Source organism: Panthera tigris, chromosome E2, assembly GCF_018350195.1.
Source record: "Panthera tigris isolate Pti1 chromosome E2, P.tigris_Pti1_mat1.1, whole genome shotgun sequence".
Lineage (NCBI taxonomy): Eukaryota > Metazoa > Chordata > Mammalia > Carnivora > Felidae > Panthera > Panthera tigris.
The window spans coordinates 4,792,928-4,817,387 of record NC_056674.1 but is presented as its reverse complement, the minus strand read 5'-3'; the positions used below and the strand labels follow the sequence as shown (position 1 = coordinate 4,817,387).

Genomic DNA, 24,460 nt, shown 5'->3' with positions numbered 1-24,460 from the left:
TGTCTGAAGGATAGCTACCCCATTTCTTTGGGTTTCCAATGGCATGCAATATCGTTTTGAATATTTGCACTTTCAGGCTGAGTGTGTTCTGAAAGCAGATGGGAGTCCCATGAAGGCAGCATAGCATTGGGTCTTGGATCTCTTTCCATTCAGCCAATCTCTATCTTTTGATTGGGGAATTTAGTCCCTTTATGTTTAAAGGAAGTATTGATCCAGGCATGGAGTTACTGTTGTCATTCTTCTCATGGTTTTCTGGCTACTTTAGAATTCTTGCTCCCTTTCTTCTCCATTTTCTCTTTACCTTTGTGATCTGATGATTTTCAAGAATAGTAAACCTTGATTCTTCTCTCTTTATCTTTTGGGTATCAATTAACAGTTTTGCTTGGTGGTTACCATGAGGACTCAGAAGACATGACAGTCTATTTTAAATTATGTACAGCTTAATTTTGCCTACTGAAATTCTTTCAGGCCTGAGGTGATTCTTCAAACATGTGAATGTAGAATCCTAGCCATCTTAGGAAGGTTTTGCTCTTCTCTTTCTGATATCTGTGAACATTTCTTCCTTTCAATCACATCAGTTGATATTCTGTACTTGTAACTATCGCTAAGATGAACCTGCATCACGTTTTTCCGTGGACTGACCCTCTTTCCCTTAAAGACCATTTAGTACAACTTTTTATTTGTAATACGCACTTGTAGTTGAAATAAATGGACAATGGTATCCTGAACACCTCTTTCATGATAATTACAGCAAGGTTAGAGGCACAGAAAGTATCTCCATTTAGATTTTATTCAACTCTTCTTCACCTTCCATGGAAAATTACATATGTAGGAGTCCCACCTAAGAAAGAAGGGAACTCATATCATTGATGTAGCAACACTCAGCCGTGTACATTCACATGCCCACTAGGAATAAATGAATTTTCTGAAGTGATTTGAGAATAAGAAGTATATTGATGTTTACTAGTCACAAATCTTAAAAAGGTTAATGTAAAAACACTGAGATTATACCTATGCAAAAATCCATCCCTTTTACCATTTAAAGCATAATAGCGTATACATCATCTAAATGTTTAACTTTGTATTATTCCTTCTAATAAGTATTTTGATGTAATGTCTGAATACACTGACTTATTGCTTTCTGCTGTGAATCCCGTGACACGTGTTGACATTTTATGTTCAGTTACATATGTTTTTAAACGTACTTTTCTTTCAACTTACTTTCCTTTTGGTACTCTCTGATGTTTTCCAAATGGTGTATTTATGAAGAAGGGCTTTCCTCATGCATTAGGTTTGTATGGTTTCAACTCAGCATGCATTTAGAGATATTGAATAAGGATTGAATTCCAGCTGAAATCTTTGTCATTCAATTTACATTTTAGATATTTCCTCTGATACGGGAATTATGATGTTGAATAAGTTAGGACTTCCACCTAGGGGTGTGCCACATTCATCACATTTTCAATGTTCCTCCTATGTATGAACAATGTGATGGTGAGTAAGGCTTGAGCCAAGTGAAACGTTTCACCACATTCTCTACAATTGTAAGGTGTCTCTCAAGTATGAATTTGGTGGTGTGGAATGAGGCTTGAACACCATTAAAGGGCTTCCCAGACTCTTTTTTTGTGGAAAATCATCTCTATAACATATTCTCTGACAAGAAATCAGGGATCAGCATTGGTTAAGGTCTTGCCACATTGTTTACTTGGGTATCGTTAATCCTCAATGTGGATTCTGTGATGTGGAGTAGCGATGAGCCCTCCTTAAAAGTTCTCTTACAGTCTTGGGGTGCCTGGGTGGCTCAGTCGGTGAAGCATCCAACTTCACCTCATGTCGTGATATAGCAGTTTATGGGTTCGAGCCCTGCATCAGATTCTGAGCTGTCTGTGCCGAAACCTCGGAGCCTGGAACCTGCTTTTCCTTCTGTGTGTGTGTCTGCCTCTGCACCCTCCCACTCATTCTATCGAAGAAAAACTTTTTAAAAAATGGGGGGAAAATTCCTTCACAGTCTTAAACTCTGTAACATTTGCTCCAAGATGATTTCTGTAATCTTGAATAAAGGATGATTGGTGATTAAAGTCTTTTGCACACGGTGCATTGGTAAGGTTGGCTCAAGTATGAATTCTGTGATGCTGATGAAGTTCTGAGCATTTGGTAAAGCCCTTGCCACATATCTGACATTGGTAAGGTTTCTCTCCAGTATGAATTTTGTGATGGCCATTAAGGTTTGACTTAATCCTAAAGGCTTTTCCACATTGTTGACATTGGAAAGGTTTCTCTCCAGTATGAATTCTGTGATGGTCATTGAGGTTTGACTTCAACCTAAAGGCCTTGCCACATTCTTGACATTTGTGAGGTTTCTCTCCACTATGAATTCTCTTATGCTGACAAAGGGATGCTTGCTGGCTAAAGACCTTTCCACATTCTTGACATTTGTAAGGTTTCTCTCCAGTATGGATTCTGTGATGCTGAGTAAGCCTTGAAGGTAAATTAAAGGCTTTGCTGCATTTGTTACATTGGTAAGGTTTCTGTCCGGTATGAATTAAGCGATGTAGAAAAAGGGTTGAGTACCTGCTAAAGGCCTTACCACATTCTTTACATTTGTAAGGTTTCTCTCCGGTATGAATTACGTGATGTTGAGTAAGCTGTGAGTACGCTTTATAGGCCTTTCCACATTCTTGACATTTGTAAGGTTTCTCTCCAGTATGAATTCTGTGATGTTCAGTAAGTCGTGAGGAACACTTAAAGGCTTTTCCACATTCTTGACATTGGTAAGGTTTCTCGCCAGTATGGATTCTGTGATGCTGAGTAAGGGATGATGGGTGGATAAAGGCCTTGCCACATTCTTGACAGTTGTGAGGTCTCTCTCCAGTATGAATTCTGTGATGTTGACTAAGGGATGATTGCTGGGGAAAGGCCTTGCCACATTCTTGACATTTGTAAGGTTTCTCTCCAGTATGCCCTCTGTGATGCTGAGCAAGGGATGATCGGTGGCTAAAGGCCTTGCCACATTCTTGACATTTGTAAGGTTTCTCTCCGGTATGTATTCTGTGATGCTTAGTAAGGGATGATTGCTGGCTAAAGGCCTTGCCACATTCTTGACATTTGTAAGGTTTCTCTCCAGTATGCGTTCTGTGATGTTTAATAAGGTATGAGTGACATTTAAAGGCCTTGCCACATTCTTGACATTCATAGGGTTTCTCTCCAGTGTGGATTCTTTGATGCTGAGTAAGCAATGATTGCTGGCTAAAGGCCTTGCCACATTGTTGACATTTGTAAGGTTTCTGTGCAGTACAGATTCGCCTGTCTGCATGGAGTGATGACCCATCCTTAAAGGTTTGACCACCTTCTTCACACTTGTCAATTTTCTTTGCAGTATGCATTTGCTGATGTTGAGATAGTGTTGAGAGTCTGACAAAGGTTTTGCCACATTCCTTGCAAATGTACCTTTTCTCTCCAGTAGCACTTGTCTTATACGTATTTAGACTTAACGATTGACTAAACATGTTCCCAGATTCATTACCTGTGTATGGGTTTTCCCCCACACGAATCCTCTGATGATCAGCAATACTGGAGGACTGCTTCAGAGCTTTCCCACATTCATCATATTTAGAAGTATTTTCTACCCTCTGCATTCTCTTACTCTTGGTACGTTTGGAGTTTGGGTAAAAGACTTCCTCATCTTTATTAGATTCAAAATGGTTTTCTTGCAGAGTCCTCAGATGTTTGCTAACATGGGAGCCCTGGTTAGACTGTGTCTCAGATTCACTGTATTGAGCCAGTGTATCTCCACTGAAAATGCTCTGGTAATGTTGCAGGGCCACCTCCTCTATGAAACGCCTCCCAAATTGACACGTCCTAGGCCTTTTATCTTCATTTTTGAATCTCTGAGTTTTAGAAATATTTGACTGAAAGGTCAATCCAATCCCACTTTCACAATGGCTCAAAGCATTGTTTTCATTGTGGATGGGGTAACTTTCCAAATGTTCCAAATTTTCATTGCACAAATATGTATGTTTGTGTATTAGATTGGAACTTCTTACAGATGCACACTCCTTTGCACAAATAGTGGATGTAAAAAGGGCGGTTTTCCAAGATGTTTTATGTCCTTCACCACTTGCGGCCGTGAGGTTCTTATTATGGGCATTCGTCTCAATTGGACCACGTCCTTCATAAAACTTCTGATGTGCTTCATTCTTTCTATCACTGTCGCAGTTTATCAAGTGTAAATTCTCAAGGGCATGATGTTTCCATGTACCCAGTGACACATTTTGTAAAGAGGCTTCTATGCATGGCTTTGGCAGGAAATTCTGGGTGCCATGTGAAGATATAGCTGAAAGATAGCAAATAACAAAAAAAGGAACATCATTCCAATTACTACTCTCACATGAATGTACTGACAACTTCTAATATACAACCTTCAAATCAGTCAGAGAATGTCAGGAAGATGGTTGAGAAGGATTCATCGGGAATTCATTCTTCCTTGACACAGAAACTTACATACAACGTGTTGAAGACATAGCCTTATAGATCATCCTGCAGTTGTTTAATGGTGTAGCACAAATCACATTCCTGTGTCACAAAGAATCAGGAAAGTATCCTATGAGCCAAAATTTAGAAGGAAGGACATTTAATTTAAAAGTCAAACAGAAATGATGAAAATACGATATAGCAAAAGTAGGAATAAAACAACAGGACGAGTTTGTTTTCAGAAATAACCCAAAAATTTTACAGATCTATAACACCATCAAGGATGAATAATTGAAGTTCTCCTAAAATCAGAAGTGAAGAAGTAACGTGACACAGTACATGTGATATAGATATAAAAATAATTATAATTGGCACAAAGAATAATTACATGCTAACAAATAGGTATCCAAAAAAAAAAAAAAAGTACCTATTTCAAAAAAAGGAATAACCTACCTGACATCATCATGCAGAAAAGAACATAATGAAAGAGGAGCCTGGGTGGCTTAGTTGGTTGAGCGTCCAACTCTTGATTTTGGCTCAGGTCATGATCTTAGGGTCATGTGATGGACCCCCGTATCAGGCTCTACCCTAAGCAAGAAGCCTGCTTAAGATTCTCTCTATATATACCTCTGTCTTTTCCCCCACTTACTGACACTCTCACACTCAAAAAAAAAAAAAAAGAAAAAAAGAAAAGAAAAAAAGAAAAATATCAACGTACTACAACTACTAAGTAGATTAAAACTGTAATAAATAAACTCCCAATGGGGCGCCTGGGTGGCTCACTTGGGTAAGCATCTGACTTCAGCTCAGGTCAGGATCTCACAGTCCATGAGTTTGAGCCCCGCATCAGGCTCTGTGCTGACAGCTCAGAGACTTGAGCCTGCTTCGGATTCCGTGCCTCCCTCTCTCTCCTCCCCTCCCCTGCTCATGCTCTGTCTCTTTCTGTCTGTCTCTGTCTCAAAAATAAATGAAAACATTAAAAAACATTTTTTAATTAAAAATAAATATAAAAATAAATTTCCGGGGCGCCTGGGTGGTTCAGTCGGTTGGGCAGCCGACTTCGGCTCAGGTCATGATCTCGCGGTCCGAGAGTTCGAGCCCTGCGTCGGGCTCTGTGCTGACAGCTCGGAGCCTGGAGCCTGTTTCAGATTCTGTGTCTCCCTCTCTCTGACCCTCCCCCGTTTATGCTCTGTCTCTCTCTGTCTCAAAAATAAATAAACATTAAAAAAATTAAAAAAAAAAAACCATTTCCAACAAGGAAAATGCTTATACCAGATGAATTCACGGGATAATTCATACACACACATGACAAAGTACTTGAAATCTCCCCAGACATTTCTAGGGAGTGAAGAGAAGGGAGATTATGAAAACCCTTAATCATACCAGCCTTAACAGGTTATCAAAGCTGAAGGAAGATGCCAGAAGTATAGAAGACTATGAATTACCATCTGTGGGGAATATTCATGCAACGTCCGCCATAAAACTAAGCAAATAGGGGAGCCTGGGAGCCTAAGTTGGTGAAGCACCCGACCCTTGACTTCAGCTCAGGTCATGATTTCAGTCGTGAGATCAGGCCCCATGTCCAGTTCATTGCAAACTGAAAAACCTACTTGGGATCCCCTTTCCGCCTCACTCTCTGCCCCTCCCATTGTCCTCTTCCTTCCTCTCCCTCTCAAAACAAATAAAGAAATGAAAAACAAACTGAATCAAAAGCACATTTTACCATTTTACGACATAATCAACTGGGAATTCTTCCTGAAATTCAAGAGTGTTTCACCATATGGAAAACTATCGAGTTGGGACTGCACATTACAGACTAAAGATCACAAAGAGAGGATTATCTTAATTGATACAGGACAGGAAGTGAGCATATTGGACACCATTTCATGATTAAAGATACTCAATAAGGAAGAATCCAAGGAAACTACTTCATCCTAATAAAGATCATGTATGTATGAAAAGCTGAAATCCAACATAATCGATGAGAAGGCCAAAAGCTCCTCCTATAGGATCACAAATAAGATATTGAAGCAACTTTCCCATGTCCATTCCACACAGTACTGGCACTATTCAGAACAATTAGGAAAAAAATACATAAAAGGAAACCAAATTGGGGGCACTTGGTTGGCTCACTTAATTGTCTGACTCTTGGTTTTCAACCTGGCACTATGTGAGTTTGAGCCCCACATCAGGCTCCATGCTGACAGCACAGAGCCTGTTGGGGTTCTCTCTGTCTCTCTCTCTCCCTTTCTCTCTGCTTCTCCCGACTCCCATTCTCTCAAAATAAATAAACTTAAAACAATTCTAAAATGGAAACAACTTGGAAGAGAAAAAGCAAAATTATTGCTGTTAGAGGATGACATTATCTATACAAAATCCAAGGAAACTTTTTTTTTTTTGGTAATCATTATTATTCATTTTTTCCTAATTTTTCTACTAGACCCTCCACTTTCAATTTTTTATGCTATAAATGATTGAGTTAATTATTGTAGTTCACCTTTTTCTTTTATTACACCTCAATCAACAAAAGAATGAAGAAATTTAGCTAAAATTCTGTAAAAGGAAATGCTAAAGAAAAATAAGAAAGAAGTAAAATGAAGACCCAAATAAACATAACATTGAAAGTAATTCCGTTTCTCCAATACAACAAACAAACTTGACAATACTTTAAATATATTTACAGTGAAAAAAAAAACCCACCAACGAAAAAGAAAAATGGAAAAGAAAACGAGGCAACAGTTACACACAGAAACATATAGTGTGATAAACGATTCCTAAAGCAAACATACACTAACATATTAGACAATTTGGAAAAGACCAAGACCACATGCCTTCACTGGTCAATGGACCAAACTTTTAAACAAGTAATTCCTTGGATGCCCCGGTGGCTCAGTTGGTTTAGCATCCAACTGTTGGTTTTGGCTCAGGTCATGATCTCACTTTGTGAGTTCCAGCCCCACACTGGGCTCTGCACTGATACTGGGCATCCTTCTTGGGATTCTCTCTATCTCTATCTCTCCTTACCTCTTCCTTCTTATCTCTCCTCTCAAAATAAATAGTTATTAAAATGGTAATGGAGAACATTATATTTTTTTAAAAAAGCAATTGCTGATAAAATTCATCAAAATTCTACAAATAATAGAATACAGGGAACCCATTGAAAATCATTCTAGGTGGCAGGCATTACCCTGGTACCCAAGAGGACATAACCACAATACAAGAACAAAAAAAGGCTAGTTTGTCGAATATAAATATTGCTACACTGGCCTTCTTTTGACATCCATTTGCATGATAACTTCTCTAGCCCCTCACGTTCAATTGGCAGACGGCTTCAGGTCTAAATTGAGTCTTTTGTAGGCAGCAGATTAATCGGTTTGGGTTTTTTTTAAATCCATTCAGACACCCTATGTGTTTTGATTGGAGTGCATAGTACATTTCCCTTCAAAGGAATCATTGACTAGATACCTATTTGCTGCCATTTTATTATTACTTTTGGCATTGTTTCTGGAGATTTTTTTCTGATACTTTCTTGTCTTTCTCACTTTTGGTCTCTCCTCTGAAGTCAAAGACTATCCTTAAACATGTCTTGGAGGGCTGTTCCAGTGGTCACAAACTCCTTTAGTTTCTGTTTGACTGGAAATCTCTCTCTCTCCTCTAGTCTGAATGATAGTCTTCCTGGAGAGACTGTTCTTGGCTGCCTATTTTCCCCATTCAGCATTTTGAATCTGTCATGTCCCTCCCTCAGGGTTGCCAAGTTTCTGTTGAGAAATCTTGAGCTGGCCTTATGCTTTTCAGGGTGGGTGAAATACTTCCTCTGTGTTGCTGCTTTTAAGATTTTGTCATTATCACCGTAGTTTGCTAATTGGATTCCAAGATGTCTTGGTGTTGGCCTCCTTTTGGTGATTTCGATGGAGTTCTGTGCCTCCTGAATCTGCAGGTCTGTTTCCTTCAACTGATTAGGGATGCTTCCTTCTATTATTCCCTGAAGTAACTTTTCTGACCCCCTTGCTCATCTTCTTCTGTGACCCCTGTAATATAAATCTTATCACTTTTGAGGGAGTCCCTGATTTCCTAAGGCTATTTCATGTTGCATAGTTCTACTCTGTCTCTCTGTCTCTCTCTTCCTTAAGTTTCATTATTTTCCATTATTTTGTCTTTAAGGCCACCAATTTGCTGCTCTCATTCTTCCAACATGCTGTTCATTGAATCAAGTGCATTTCTCATCTCATTTATTGCATTTTACATCACTCTTCCTTTGCTAAGCCTCTTATCTCTGTAGTAAGAGCCTCACTGCTGTCTTCTTTTCACAAGCTCAGTGAGAATCCTTATGACAGTTGCCTTCAATTTTCCATTTGGAATGTTACTGATACAGTGTTTCACTGAAATCTCTGGCCACGGCCATATCTTGTTGTTTCATTTTGTAAAAATTCTTCCATCTTGGCATTTTGTCTACATCTCCACCACCCTCTGTATGTTAAAATAGCCAGTTATGTCTCCTGCTCTATCTTTGACGCCAGTGGTCTGCAGAAGCTCTCCTGCCAGTGTTTGGACCCTGTCCTCAATGGGGTGAGTTTTGACTGATTATGCTGTGGTCTGCTTGTGAGATGAGACCAGACATCAACTCCACCAGAACTGAGGCCATGCAGAACTGTGTGGTCACATGTGGTGTGGGCAGCAGATTATGCAGGTCCCCTGAGGTAGGGGCCAACCTTGCTGGGATTGAGTCAGGCTTGACTGAGAAGGGCAGTTCCACCAGAGCATAGGGGCTTGGGGCCTGTTGTAAGCAAGGCAGGCAGCCAGTGTCCCTGCTGAGTCCTTTCTCTCAGGGTGCTCTGTGTTCATGCTGAGGAACATGGGAAGGAAATGGAACCAGTCAGCTCCTTTGTTCCCCATCATGCACCTCATTGAAGGGCCCCTAGAATATCAAATAATCTCACTCATCTGTGCCCCAAATGCTCTTCACATTGCTGTTTCCATGCTGTCTACCCCCAGGTTGTGAACCTACCTTCTGTCCAGGACAGTGCAGTACCCTCCTGGACTTTCCAAGCTAATTCTGCCGACTTCCAAACTCAAGGCTTGAAGCCACACTGTTTGTAAGAAAGCACAAAATGCAAGCCTTCTCCTTTTCCAAGATAATGACATTAGGGAAATGTTCTCCTTGTGCATTCTTCTTTGGGCTCCACTCTCTCTCATCCTTCTCCACAAACACAGTTCCCTACTTTCAGCAGCACTATAATCTGTTGCTCCCCCAGCCAAATCTCTATACTTCCTACAATCTTCGATGTACCTCTTCTCTCTCATCAGCTGGGTAATTCCTCTGTCAGTCTTAAGGTTGCTTTTTGGGATATGTAGGACGGTTTGGTGGTAAGCTAGATGTGTTTGTGGGATGTGATGAGGGTATGGTACTCCTAGTCTGTCATGATACTATCTTCTTCTCTGAAGAATCCCTATTTTTTTTTAATTTTAAATTATTATCTTTTGAGACAGAGTCTGTGTGCAAGTAAGTTAGGGGCACAGGGAGGCAGAGACTCTCAAGCAAGCTGCATGTTAGGTGTGGAGCCTGAGGCAGGGCTTGATCCCATGACCCTGGGATCATGACCTGAGCCAAAATCAACAGTCAGACACTCCACCAACTGAGCCACCCAAGTGCCCCTAAAGAATCCTCATTTTGAAAAACCTGCTAAAACTCAAGCAAATTTTACAAAATTGGAGATCACAAACCCAACAAATAAGAATTCATGGTTTATACACAACAAAGAACAATCCCTCGCAAAATATAATTACAGTTACAGTAGCATCACAAAGAATAAACTACTTAAGACTCAACATAATGCTAGAGGTCAAAACTGGTGCAGAGAAAACTATAAAATATTGTGAAGGAATTGAAAGAAGAAGTAAGTGAAAACACATCCATGTTCTTACATTGGAATACTTCAAATTATCCAACTGTCACTATGCTCAAAGTGATCTACTGATTTCATGCGACCTCCATCAAATTCCCAATGACATTTTTGGCAGAAAGATCACAACCAAATGGAACATTCACATGGGTATGGCAGGATAATATATACCCACAATAATCTTGAAACATAAAGAGTATTCCGGTGGCACCAAACTTCCTAATTTACAACATACCACAAAATCAGTTGTCAGAATAATGTACTACAGAAGAAAACAGACACAGAATAATAAAAAAGTGATGGTGAGCTACGCGTGCACTTCAATGTCAATGTGACATTGTCAGTGTGATGTATGAAAACGAACAGAGCATCTTCTTAAAACTCACATTCGGATTTGGATTTTTATGTGGGGTCTGAGTTTCTACATTTCTCACACACCTGAAACTCATGCCAGCATCATCACTTCAAGAACCAGACTTCTATATTCCAAGAAAAAAAAAAACACAAGAAGAAATCAGGGAGGACTTTGAACTTGAAGAATAATGAGGAAATTACTAAGCCTCATATCATGAACAGAAGCAACAATTCTCCCTAAACACTTACTACACAGTACAGACCATTCTAACAGTTTTGCATGAATTCACCCATCTATCCCAGTAATCTATGAGAACAATAGTGTTGTTTTTCATCTTTCAAAAGAATATCTGGCAAAATTGCAATAATACTATAATATGTGTCTTTATCCAGATTATCCGACTTTAAATTCATCTAAGAGGAACACACCAACCATTTTACAGAGACAATCCTAAAAGTAAGTTTACCGAAAGTTTCAACGTGGTGATGGTGATGCAAATATATTAAAACCATGAAACTGAGTAACATAAAGAGAAAAGTGAAGATTCCACATAAAATACAAAAATTACCAATTGAATACAAAAGAATAAAAGTGATAGAATGAAAAATGTTTACTCTCCCTGAAACTAAGAAATGTTTTCAGTGACATACAGATTATACATCTATTGTGGAGAAAGGTTTTTGTGACTCGCAAATACACCACAAACACACAAACTCAGAAATACAGAGGAGGACAGAAGGAGGGGAAGATGGCAGTGTAGGAGATGCTGGGCTCACCACGTTCTGCTGATCACTTAGATTCCACCCACATCTGCCTAAATAACCCAGAAAACTGCCAGAAGACTAGCAGAATGGACTCTCTGGAGCCAAGCGTAGACAGGAGGCCCACAGAAGAGGGTAGGAAGGGCGGAGAGGCGGTGCGCACTACATGGACTGGTGGGAGGGAGCCGGAGCAGTGGAGGGTTAGCCTGCCCTGCAACACAGAGCCCCCAGTCTGACTTGCAAATGCAGAGGGGCCATACCGAGTGTTTTCTGACAGCCAAGCAGGACATAACATCTGGAATGTTATAAGTCAACAGCTCTGCTCGGAGAGCAGAAGGACTAGAAATAATGGGAGGAAGAGTTGTTGAACCCTGGAGAACAGAGCTCAGCTCACCAGGGAACAAAGGTGCTGGCGATGCCAACTCCCTCGCCCATCCACCCGCTGAAATTCCAAAGGGAACCAGTTCCCATCACGAAACTTGCTTGAACTGCAAAAACACCCACACTGTGCTTCTATGCAACCATCCCTCCAAAGGGTCTGCCTCCCTCCCAGTGCTGCAGGGTCCCTCCCGCAGCTGGCCTTGGAGCACCAAAGGCAAAGAGAGCTGAGCCTGCCCCTCCCGCCCCTGTGTACCCGGTGGATCCACCCTGGCTAATAAGCCAGATCCCACAGAGGAAGCACCACAAGCCTGGCAGTGTGGAAGTAGTCCAGACAGGGGCCACACCACTACACAGTGAGTCCTGCCCCTGGGAGAGGGGAAGATAAGGTACACACCAGTCTGACTGTGGTCCCAGTGGTGGGCTGGGGGCAGACATCAGGTCTGACTGCGACCCCGCCCACCAACACAAGTTACCACAGACAGCACAGGGGAAGAGCCCTGCAGTTCTGTGCCACTCCAGGGACTATCCAAAATGACAAAACGGAAGAATTCTCCTCAAAAGAAACGCCAGGAAGTAGTGACAGCTAACAAACTGATCAAAAACGATTTAAGCAATATAACAGAAAATGAATTTAAAATAATAGGGGTGCCTGCATGGCTCAGTCGTTAAGCATCCGACTTCGGCTCAGGGCATGATCTCGGGTCCGTGAGTTCAAGCCCCGCGTGGGCTCTGTGCTGTCAGCTCAGAGCCTGGAGCCTGTTTCAGATTCTGTGTCTCCCTCTCTCTCTGAACCTCCCCCGTTCATGCTGTCTCTCCCTGTCTCAAAAATTAAATAAACGTTGAAAAATAAATAAATAAAATAAAACAAAATAATAGCCATAAAATTAATCGTTGGGCTTGAAAAAAGTATAGAGGACAGCAGAGAATCTATTGCTACAGAGATCAAGGGACTAAGAAACAGGAGGAGATAAAAAATGCTATAAATGAGGTGCAAATTAAAATGGAGGCGACCACAGCTCAGATTGAAGAGGCAGAGGAGAGAATAGGTGAATTAGAAGAGAAAATTACGGAAAAAGAGGAAGCTGAGAAAAAGATTAAAAAAAAAATCCAGGAGTATGAGGGAGAATTACAGAACTAAGTGATATGAAGAAACACAATAATATATGCATAATTGGGATTCCAGAGGAGGAAGAGAGGGAAAAGTGCTGAAGGTGTACTTGAAGAAATCATAGCTGAAAACTTCCCTGATCTGGGAAAGGAAAAAGGCATTGAAATCCAAGAGGTACAGAGAACTCCCTTCAGACGTAACTTAAATCGATCCTCTGCATGACATATCATAGTGAAACTTGCAAAATACAAGAATAAAGAGAGAATTCTGAAAACAGCTAGGGATACATATGCTCTAACATATAAAGGGAGACTGATAAGACTCGTGACGGATCTATCTACTGAAACTTGGCAGGCCAGAAAGGAATGGCAGGAAACCTTCAATGTGGTGAAGAGAAAAAATATGCAGCTGAGAATCCTCTATCCAGCCATTCTGTCATTTAGAATAGAAGGAGATAAAGTTCTTCCCAAACAAACAAACAAACACTGAAGGAAATCATCACCACTAAATCAGCCCTACAAGAGATCCTAAGGGGGATCCTGTGAAACAAAGTACCAGAGACATCACTACAAGCATGAAACCTACAGACATCACAGTGACTCTAAACCCATATCTTTTTATAATAACACTGAATGTAAATGAACTAAATGCTCCAAACAAAGGCATAGGGTATCAGAATGGAAAACAAAACAAAACAAGACCCATCTATTTGCTATCTACAAGAGACTCATTTTAGACCTTAAGGACACCTTCAGACTGAAAGTGAGGAGATGGAGAACTATCTGTCATGCTACTGGAACTCAAAAGAAAGCTGGAGTAGCCATACTTATATCAGACAAACTGACTTTAAATTAAAGACTGTACCCTTCATAAGTATAAAAGAATTGAGATCATACCATGCCTACTTTCAGACCACAATGCTATGAAGCTTGAAATCAACCACAGGAAAAAGTCTGGAAAACCTCCAAAAGCATGGAGGTTAAAGAACACCCTACTAAAGAATGAATGGGTCAACCAGACAATTAGAGAAGATATTAAAAAATATATGGAAACAAACGAAAATGAAAATACAACAATACAAACCCTCTGGGATGCAGTGAAGGCAGTCCTAAGAGGAAAATACACTGCAATCCAGGCCTATCTCAAGAAACAAGAAAATTCCCAAATAAAAAATCTGACAGCACACCTAAAGGAAACAGAAGCAGAACAGCAAAGACAACCCAAACCCAGCAGAAGAAGACAAATAATAAAGATCAGAGCACAAATAAACAATATAGAATCTAAAAAAAACAGTAGAGCAGATCAATGAAATCAAGAGTTGGGGTTTTGAAAAAATAAACAAAATTGATAAGCCTCTAGCCAAGCTTCTCAAAAAGAAAAGGGAGAGGACCCAAATAGATAAAATCATGAATGAAAATGGATTTATTACAACCAATCCCTCAGAAATACAAGCAATTATCAGGGAATACTATGAAAAACTATATACCAACAAACAGGACAACCTGGAAGAAATGGACAAATTCCTAAACACCCACACACTTCCAAACTCAAACAGGAAGAAATTGAAAGCTTGAACAGACCCATAACCAGCGAAGCAATCGAATCAGTTATCAAAAACCTCCCAACAAATATGAGTCCAGGGCCAGATGGCTTCCCAGGGGAATTCTACCAGACATTTAAAGCAGAGATAATACCTATCTTTCTCAAGCTACTCCAAAAAATAGAAAGGGAAGGAAAACTTCCAGACTCATTCTATGAAGCCAGCATTACATTGATTCCTAAACCAGAGACCCAGTAAAAAAAGGGAACTACAGCCCAATATCCCTGATGAATATGAATGAAAACATTCTCAATAAGATACTAGCAAATCGAATTCAACAGCATATAGAAAGAATTATTCACCATGATCAAGTGGGATTCATTCCTGAGCCGCAGGGCTGGTTCAGCATTCACAAATCAATCAACGTGATACAGCACATTAGTAAAAGAAAAAATAAGAACCATATGATCCTGTCAATAGAGGCAGAAAAAGCATTAGACAAAATTCAGCATCCTTTCTTAATAAAAACGCTTGAGAAAGTCAGGATAGAAAGAACACACTTAAACATCCTAAAAGCCATTTATGAAAAGCCCACAGCTAATATCATCCTCAATGGGGAAAAACTGAGAGCTTTCTCCCTGAGATCAGGAACACGACAGGGATGTCCACTCTCACCGCTGTTGTTTAACATAGTGTTGGAAGTGCTAGCATCAGCACACAGAAAACAAGAGGAAATCAAAGGCATCAAAATTGACAAAGATGAAGTCAAGCTTTCACTTTTTCCAGATGACATGATACTACACATGGAAAACCTGTGATAGACTCCACCAAAAGTCTGCTAGACCTGATACATGAATTCAGCAAAGTCGTAGGATACAAAATCAATGTACAGAAATCAGTTGCATTCTTATACACTAATAATGAAGCAACAGGAAGACAAATAAAGAAACTGCTCCCATTCAGAATTGCACCAAGAGGCATAAAATACCTAGGAATAAACCTAACCAAAGATGTAAAATATCTGTATCCTGAAAACTATAGAAAGCTTATGAAGGAAATTGAAGAAGATGTGAAGAAATGGAAAAACATTCCATGCTCATGGATTGGAAGAATAAATATTGTCAAAATGTCAATACTACCCAAAGCTATCTACACATTCAATGCAATCCCAATCAAAATTGTACCAGCATTCTTCTCGAAGCTAAAACAAGCAATCCTAACATATGTATGGAACCACAAAAGACCCCGAATAGCCAAAGTAATATTGAAGAAGAAGACCAAAGCGGGAGGCATCACAATCCCAGACTTTAGCCTCTACTACAAAGCTGTCATCATCAAGACAGCATGGTATTGGCACAAAAACAGACACATAGACCAATGGAATAGAATGGAAACCCCAGAACTAGACCCACAAAAATATGGCCAGCTAATTTTTGACAAAGCAGGAAAGAATATCCAATGGAAAAAAAGACAGTCTCTTTAACAAATGGTGCTGGGAGAACTGGACAGCAACATGCAGAAGGTTGAAACTAGATGACTTTCTTATACCATTCACAAAAATAAACTCAAAATGGATGAAGGACCTGAATGTGAGACAGGAAACCATCAAATCCGTAGAGGAGAAAGCAGGGAAAAACCTCTCTGACCTCAGCCGCAGCAATTTCTTCCTTGACACATCCCCAAAGGCCAGAGAATTAAAAGCAAAAATGAACTATTGGGACATCATGAAGATAAAAAGCTTCTGCACAGCAAAGGAACCAATCAACAAAACGAAAAGGCAACCAACGGAATGGCAAAAGATATTTGCAAATAATATATCGAAAAAAGGGCTAGTTTCCAAAATGTATAAAGAACTCCCCAAACTCCACACCCGAAAAACAAAAAATCAAGTGAAGAAATGAGCAGAAAACATGAATAGACACTTCTCTAAAGAAGACATTCAGGGGGCCAACAGGCACATGAAAAGATGCTCAAGGTCGCTCCTCATCAGGGAAATACAAATCAAAACCACACTCAGATACCACCGCACGCCAGTCATAGTGGCTAAAATGAACACATCGGGAGACTCTAGATGCTGGCGAGGATGTGGAGAAACGGGAACCCTCTTGCACTGTTGGTGGGAATGCAAACTGGTGCAGTCGCTCTGGGAAACAGTGTGGAGATTCCCGAAAAAATTAAAAATAGCGCTACCCTATGACCCAGCGATAGCACGGTTAGGAATTTACCCAAGGGATACAGGAGTGTTAATTCATAGGAGCACTTGTACCCCAATGTTTATAGCAGCACTCTCAACAATAGCCAAATTATGGAAAGAGCCTAAATGTCCATCAACTGAGGAATGGATAAAGAAATTGTGGCTTACGTACACAATGGACTACTACTTGGCGATGAGAAAGAGTGAAATATGGCCTTTTGTTGCAACGTGGATGGAACTGGAGAGTGTTATGCTAAGTGACAGAAGTCATACAGAAAAAGACAGATACCATGTATTTTCACTCTTATGTGGATCCTGAGAAACTCAGGACCATGGGGGAGGGAAAGAAAATAAAAAACAGGTTAGAGAAGGAGGGAGGCAAACCATAAGAGACTCTTAAATCTGAGGACAAAGTGAGGGTTGATGGGTGTTGGGAGGGAGGGGAGGGTGGGTGATGGGTATTGAGGAGGGCCCCTGTTGGGATGAGCACTCGGTGTTATATGGAAACCAATTTGACAATAAATTTCATATTTAAAAAAAAAGAAATACCAATAGGTATTGTTTTTGAGTCTTCTATAGCATTAAAAGTCTAGGTCTCCTTTATGTTTTGTGCTGGATTACATTCACAATTTTAAGGCATTTGAACTAATGTGATACACATTTTCTTTATTTGCAGCAACAGAAAAGAGATAAGGAAGAGTATCTATGGGACATGAGGGCAGAATAAAATGGAAGTTTACAGGACAGAGCTCTCATTCACAATCTCTACTTTCAACAGCAGTTCCTACAGCAAACATAGGAGGAATCCTTCATTTTCCAAAGCAGACAACAAACAAGGTGAAATGAAGGAGGAAGCTTCCAGAATAAATGAGATGATTAGTGCACATCTTCCCATAAAGATACTTAATGATAACAGAGAAAAAATATCAACCTTCTAGTGGAGGGATCCAGCAGACAGCACACAGGAAGTAAGGAACCTGTAATGGGTGACACTGGGATCAGGTGGCTAATGTTCTTCAAAGAACACAGAACGACAGCTGTGAAATAAATGTCCAGAACAAATATGTAAATCACAGTCTAACACCAAAAAGGAAAATAACCATTTTATTCAAATATCAAGCCACTATTCCATGGCAAACAATTCAAATGATCATCTTAGAGAGACTTATGGAGGAAGAAGAGAGAACAGGTAACTAAATGATATCAGGAAAACTCTGCAAGACCAACAGGTCAACCCAAATGATCTACCTCATACCTCATGATGCACATGCCATGTCAGAATTTTCATCTAATAAGTCAGAAATGAATCTCATAAAGAGCCACGCAGAAAGTGAAAACATTTATGACAAAGGCACAGGAAGTTTCTATTATACAAGAAAAAAGATGAAAATTATGAAGTTACTGAGAAATAACGTACCCATTGAGTCTTTATGGTAGGCTGTGAGTTCTAAGTTCTCAGTGTTCTAGTTCCCCTGTGGCATTAATGTTGGTAGGAATATTCGAATACACATGGACAAATTATTTCACCATTGAGGAATGGAAGACATAAATTGGAAATTTCTTATTATCATTCATAAGAAAAATAAGCTTCTGAAGTGAAATAGAGCATGAGATTTTCTCATTTTAGAAAATGCTTTTCTATCTGAGGGAATTACTGAATCTCAGTGTTGTATGATTAAGCCTAAAGCATCAGTGGGGCGCCTGGGTGGCTCAGTTGGTTGACCATCCAACTTCAGCTCAGGTCATGATCTTGTGGTCTGTGAGTTCGAACCCCACATCAAGCTCTGTGCTGACTGCTCAAAGCCTGAGGCTCCTTCAAATTCTATGTCTCTGTCTCTCTCTGCCCCTCCCCCACAATTGCTCTGTCTGTCTGCCTCTCTCTGTCTCTCTCTCAAAAACAAACATTGAAATAAAAGACAAAGATTATAGCCTCAGGAACAATGGAAAGCATAAACCGGAAATCACGTGATCCCTGTCTCCAGTGCTCCTGGGATTTGGACACCAAAACCCACTCTGTCCACCACTACTATGACACACTTCTCACGAAAACAGAAACTGGTAATGACTTACAATAGAGTTTCTCAGAATATGGAGAATTCTCCAGGGCCTCCAAAGCAAAGGAGAAGCTTTCAGACTTTGGAGATACTCAACGCACAAGGGGAGTCTCCTGGCACTCACTGTGGATGTGATGGACCATCACTGGAGCAGAACAAAGAATCCCTCGAGAATGTAAGAGTATGATGGGTTGGAAAGCTGATGTCCCGCTATGAGTGGGACAGACATAAAACTGGGCTTCCAAACTAATTTCCATTCAAGGAGAGCTACTTGAGCCATATTTTAAATATTTGCATATCACCACTGTCATCTGTTTTGTTCATGCCCACCTACCTGCTGGTGAGGCTACCGTCTTCTTTCTCTTCACATCCCAGAGCTCCCTCTTTTGTTCCAAAAAAATGACCAGGTGAGGTTTCGACACAATGAGGCCTGATTATCAGGAAAAAAAAAAAAAAAAAAGAACATACCTGTTTCTCAGATTCTTTCACCCCAATACTGTGCTCAGTACACGAGAGAGGACATTGTAGAATTCCAGAAAATGATTTCTGAATGCTGTTGCCCACAAGCCCCTTTAGTATACTTGACAGGAATTTCCAACGTTCACATCGTGACCTCACGTCCAAGTACTACCACTAAAGGAATGAGTAGCAGTTGGGAGCTTAAGTGGGCAGTACCATTTTATGCCACTCAATGTTTACAATTACCACTCATCTACAGATGATGATGCTCTTACCTCACCGTAAAGAAGGGGAATCTACAGCTGGAAAGGAAACCTCATGAAGATATTTCTCTATATCTACAAACTCGACTTCTTTCTCTGACTGCAGGGATCTGAATCCCAGTCATGCAAGAGGATGTTTCCAAGAGACAGTCTTCCAAGGAAGGAACAAACCCGCGAGTGTGGTTTGGGAAGTCTGGAAGGAGTTATCCTCACCCAAGAAGAGGAGGTGTCCATAGGTCTCTAACATCACATCCCTGTACAGTTCTCGCTGACTCTGGTTCAGGCATCCCCATTCCTCCTGAGAGAATTCTATGGCCACATCCCTGAAGGTCAGCAGTCCCTGCAACAAATACCACAGTTACCAAGTAGCCATAGGCAGCATTCATAATGGTACCTAAGATGCAAGAGGGAGTTAATGTCACCAGCTGGACCCCAAGACCTGACCTCCACTGCTTACTTGTTGATACCCACTGCCCTCAGTCCCTCATTTTATTTTAGTTCTTCTTTCAACCTTATCTGTTACTTCAGGCAACAACACCCCAGGGCCATCATCTCTTGTGATGGAAACAGAAAGTATACAACAAAAGGTATGTCATCTGAGAAAGAGCTTATACCCACCGTGTCTGAGCTCATCCCCTGACTCACTCCTAAGCAAGTAGACAGTGGTGCCAACCACGGGGAGAGGATTGTTACCATGACCTCATTATAATGCTAAACTCTCCACCTAAGAGCGAGCACAAACCTCATTTACTATGTAACATCCAGAGTAGGTATGGAACTGCTTGTTTTCAAAAAGTAAACATTCCAATGTGTATTTACTTATCTTTGAGAGAGAGAGACAGAGCAGGAGCAGGGGAAGGACAGAGAGGGAGACACAGAATTGGAAGCAGGCTCCAGGCTCTGAGCTGCCAGCACAGAGCCCAGTGCAGGGCTCGAACTCACAAAACGCAAGATTTCGAGCACACAGACTGCATGATCATGACCTGAGCTGAAGCTGGATGCTCAGCCAACTGAGCCACCCAGGCGCCCCTGTATACAACTGTTTTCTTCAGGCCCAAGTGTAACCTGATCTGCACCTTTACATAAGGTGATGGGCTCTCCCTCTAATTCTCCACCCTGACTATATATGAAACCATTCCCTTCCCGGGGTCTCTGCTTTGGAAGTGATTCCCTGTGATCTCCTTAATTGTTGAAAATCACATTTCCCTTGTGTGACAACCCCAGCTGGTATATATTCTATCTGTGACTCACCAAGAAGTGAATTCCTGTTTGTTTAGGTATATTAGGAAAACTGGTTCTGACTTAGAGGGGTTTCCTGCTTTCTGCAGGAAGACCTTTTTCAACACAATGATATGCTTTCATCTATTTTCTTACTTTGAGGTAAGAACTAGTGTAAATATTGTGTTTATTCAAGCGAATTTATAAAATGAAGGCATCAACAAAGGCATCCATATTTTTAAATACTATATTCACATCACGTAGTATACCTGGTGTCTATTTCTTAGATAGAAAGTCTGGGTGTGTTACAATGTACGTAGCATATTCTAATATGAATTACAATTTCACAATGGTGCATTGAAGAGCTTTATTTTTTTTTAAGTTTATATGCTTATTTTTAGAGAGTGGGAGAGAGAGCAAGTGGGGGAGGGGTAGAGAGGGAGAGAGAGAGAATCCCAAGGAGGCTCCCCACTGACAGTGCAGAGCCTGACTTGGGGCTCCATCTCAGGAACCATGAGCTACTGACCTAAGCGAAATCAAGAGTCAGATGCTTAACTGACTGAGCCACCCAAGTGCCCCCAGATTCTGCATTGCTGACAAGACATTAGCCTATTGGCCAGGGAATAGATATTTGAATAACAAAGAGCAAGAATTCAAAGGCAGGAACTCATGGAGTACTTGGAACTAAATGGGTTTTATAACAACCACAGGTTCTATTAGAATAGCAAAAAAGGCAACAAGGAGACTTTCTGAGCATTTCCTACTTAGTAGATAGCATCTACTCATTTTTCATAAATTAATGGAAAATGAATAATAATCATAATTATAAACAATTATCATCTATGAGAGCAAACAGGTTATTCTTCTATTTCTCTGTGGATATTTTGTCAAGCATCCAGTACATGGAAGAGATTCCGTTTTAACCTGGGTTATGTGACCTAGAGTTGATCTAAAACGACACAGTGGTCAATATCCAGACGGGACCCTAAAGCAACGTTAGTAACACGTGTGAAAGCTGAAAAGAATGATGGAAACCAGAAAGTGTCCACACAAAATTGATCTCCTGTTTTACACTTCATGCACACATCCATACATTTAGAAAGCAGTTATATACATATTAAAAGTGATAGAGTGGAGGGCCACCTGGGTGGCTCAGTTAGTTAAGCATCTGACTTTTGATATTGACTGAGATTGTGATCTCCAGGCTCCTGTGTATGCGCCCTACATTGGGCTCTGCGATGATAACAGGGAGCCTGCTTTTAAACTGTCTCTCTCTCTTCCTCTCTCTCTCTGCGCCTTCTCCACTTGTTCTCTCGATCTCCCCGTCTCTCACACAAACTACAGAAAACAAGGGAAGAGCAGAAAATGGTCGTGGAAACTAAGAAACATCTTCAATGACATTACACTCATAAATCTAGTTTTGGATAATGATGCTTAGGTCTTTTATTCACACTGTCAACACAAACACATTGAATGATATACATAAACCAGCTATTATTTCTGAATCTAGTATGATGAGGGATACAAACAGGAAAATGTGCACCTTCACCAGAGAAGCCTGACCTAGAGCCTGCAGAGTTTTAATAAGCATCAAGTAAGTGCTGGTTGCTACATTCTTAAGGGGTCTCCTGACTGCCTATATGTCTCAATAAGTAACCTTGAACTGAATGGTAATCACCAGAGAAATCCTGCAGAAGCAGTTTTACACTCAGAAATTCAAAGGAAGGGGCTCCTGAGTTGCTCAGTGGGTTAAGCCTCTGTCTCTTGGTTTTGGTTTCGGTCATGATCTCACAGTTCATGAGTTTGAGCCCCCAGGAGGGCTCCATGCTGCTGAGTATGTGGAGCCTGCTTGCGATTCTTTCTCTCCCCATTTTTCCCCGTTCCCCCCTCACGTGCTCTGTCTCCTTCTCAAAATAAGTAAACAGGGGCGCCTAAAATAAGTAAATAAACTTAAAAAAAAATAAAAGGAACATTTGTGATCTAATACTGTGTGCAGCTCCCCTCCCCCCCAGGACATATAAGCTTCATGAAGCCACAGTATGGCTCGCTCTGACCACAGGTCCAGTCTCTGTGCTACTCCAATAAACTATCTTGCATCATCCAACATCTCAAGAATTGTTTCTTGACCATTGTGCTTGATGATCCCACCATATACTGTTGCATTGAAAGCTTTTGTTTCAATCCTCATTTCTGCTCTATTCTGTTTCAGGATTCTAAGGTGCAAGCATGTAAACTATGGGATTCTTCTTTTCTTGTTCTGAAAATACAAAGTAAATAGAAGAATAGATTTGCATCAAGAATGTGGAGTAAACTAGCAATCTACAGGATGGAGGTCTGAGTGATTTAGAATCTCCACTCCCAGAAGTCAATATCTCTATTACACAAAGGTGAGAGCCTTCATTGTCCAGTGGAAACTGCTGGGATGTGGGTTGGGAGAAAGGGTCAAGAAAGGATTCTGGAGACCTCTTTGGTCAAAAAAGCTGTTTTCATGAAAGCACAGAGAGAGGAATTGTGGGCACCAAGGGCTGCAGTAGGATTGTGAGGAGACACTGATGATATGCTTTAAGTTGGAGGCATAGAGATAAAAGAAGTTTCTAAAGCATTTTCAGATAGTCAAGAAGACTTACAGAATACTGGCAGTCTGGCTCTCATCAAGCTAAGCTTCCCTTTTGCCTCTGGCAAAGCACTCACATGAAGGCAATTGTGAATTCCTTGAGCAATGTCATACTCTGCCTATATCTAGTGTTTATCAATGGATGGCAAGCTGTAAGAAAATTTAATCCTATCGGTATTTCTTTTGCCTCTGTTCCTTTCATCAGAAACTACAGGCAAAGAGAAACTCAGAAGAGGTTTTCAGTTGAAATGGGATGGTTTCTGCACATCACTCAGGAAATATACCTAAAACCCTTACAAATGAGAAGGGAAATGTGAAAGTTATAGAGGAGAAATCTAGCAGAGAGCACAAAGCCAAGTTAAAGCATTTCATATCAGCAGTAATGAAATCAATTGTAATGAAATAAGCTGAAAATGGGGTATCTTTTTTACATTCTAAAGAGCAAAAGTCTTCTTTTTATCAGACAACTTTGGAGTTAATCCGGGCCTCATATCCAACCTGTGTATTTGTGCACTTTCTTCCTCCTGGTCTCTAAAGAGGCGATTAAGCATCCAGATCTGACCTAAATGGGAACGGTTTTCCTTGAGTGCTATCCCAGTACCAGACCCCAATCAGCAATAGGAATCTTGGACTCAACGCCTTCCCCTGTGGATCGTTCACAAAGGGAATATTTTCAATACTTGCAGAACTTTAATTTGGAGTTGGAGAAGGGGGAGAAGGCTCAGCGATACAATGCAAGAGTGTTCTACAAACCTAATCTTGAGTATCATCGGAAAAGGTTAAAAATTAGGTGAAAAAATAGATCAGAAATCTCAGAACTAGAAAAACCAACACTTGTAATTTCAGTTAGCATGGACTTTCAAGAGAAAAAGAGGGAATGGGCTCTCCCCTCGAAAGCACAGCTTACCTGAGAACTGGCCATTCCTTCTTTCACCTGGTCCGCTAGATTTCTTCTCCAAAGATTTTGCTAGAGATATCACAGCTGCAGAAGGAAAAAATATCTTCCAAGCCACTAACACAGCCTCTTCCACTGTAAACTGATCACCTGCAGGCCAGACTTTGAAAAGTAGAAAAGACCCAACTTCCTACTCCTTTGCGTAAAAAGCTATTCAGAACCTTTTGAGCTCCTAACTGGATGCCAAC

At 40.6% G+C, this 24,460-nt stretch overlaps 1 protein-coding gene across 1 annotated transcript; it reads right to left on the bottom strand.

Moving 5' to 3' along the window:
- Positions 1-2,111: 2,111 nt before the first annotated feature.
- On the bottom strand, positions 2,112-24,284 carry LOC102970437 (zinc finger protein 420-like). The gene is made up of 5 exons (XM_042967978.1): positions 24,225-24,284; positions 19,699-19,825; positions 19,114-19,193; positions 9,457-9,475; positions 2,112-3,454 (listed from the first exon to the last, which is right to left on the bottom strand). The coding sequence occupies exons 1-5, from the start codon at positions 24,237-24,239 to the stop codon at positions 2,112-2,114; spliced, it is 1,584 nt and encodes a 527-aa protein (XP_042823912.1). The 5' UTR covers positions 24,240-24,284.
- Between the last annotated feature and the right edge of the window lie 176 nt (positions 24,285-24,460).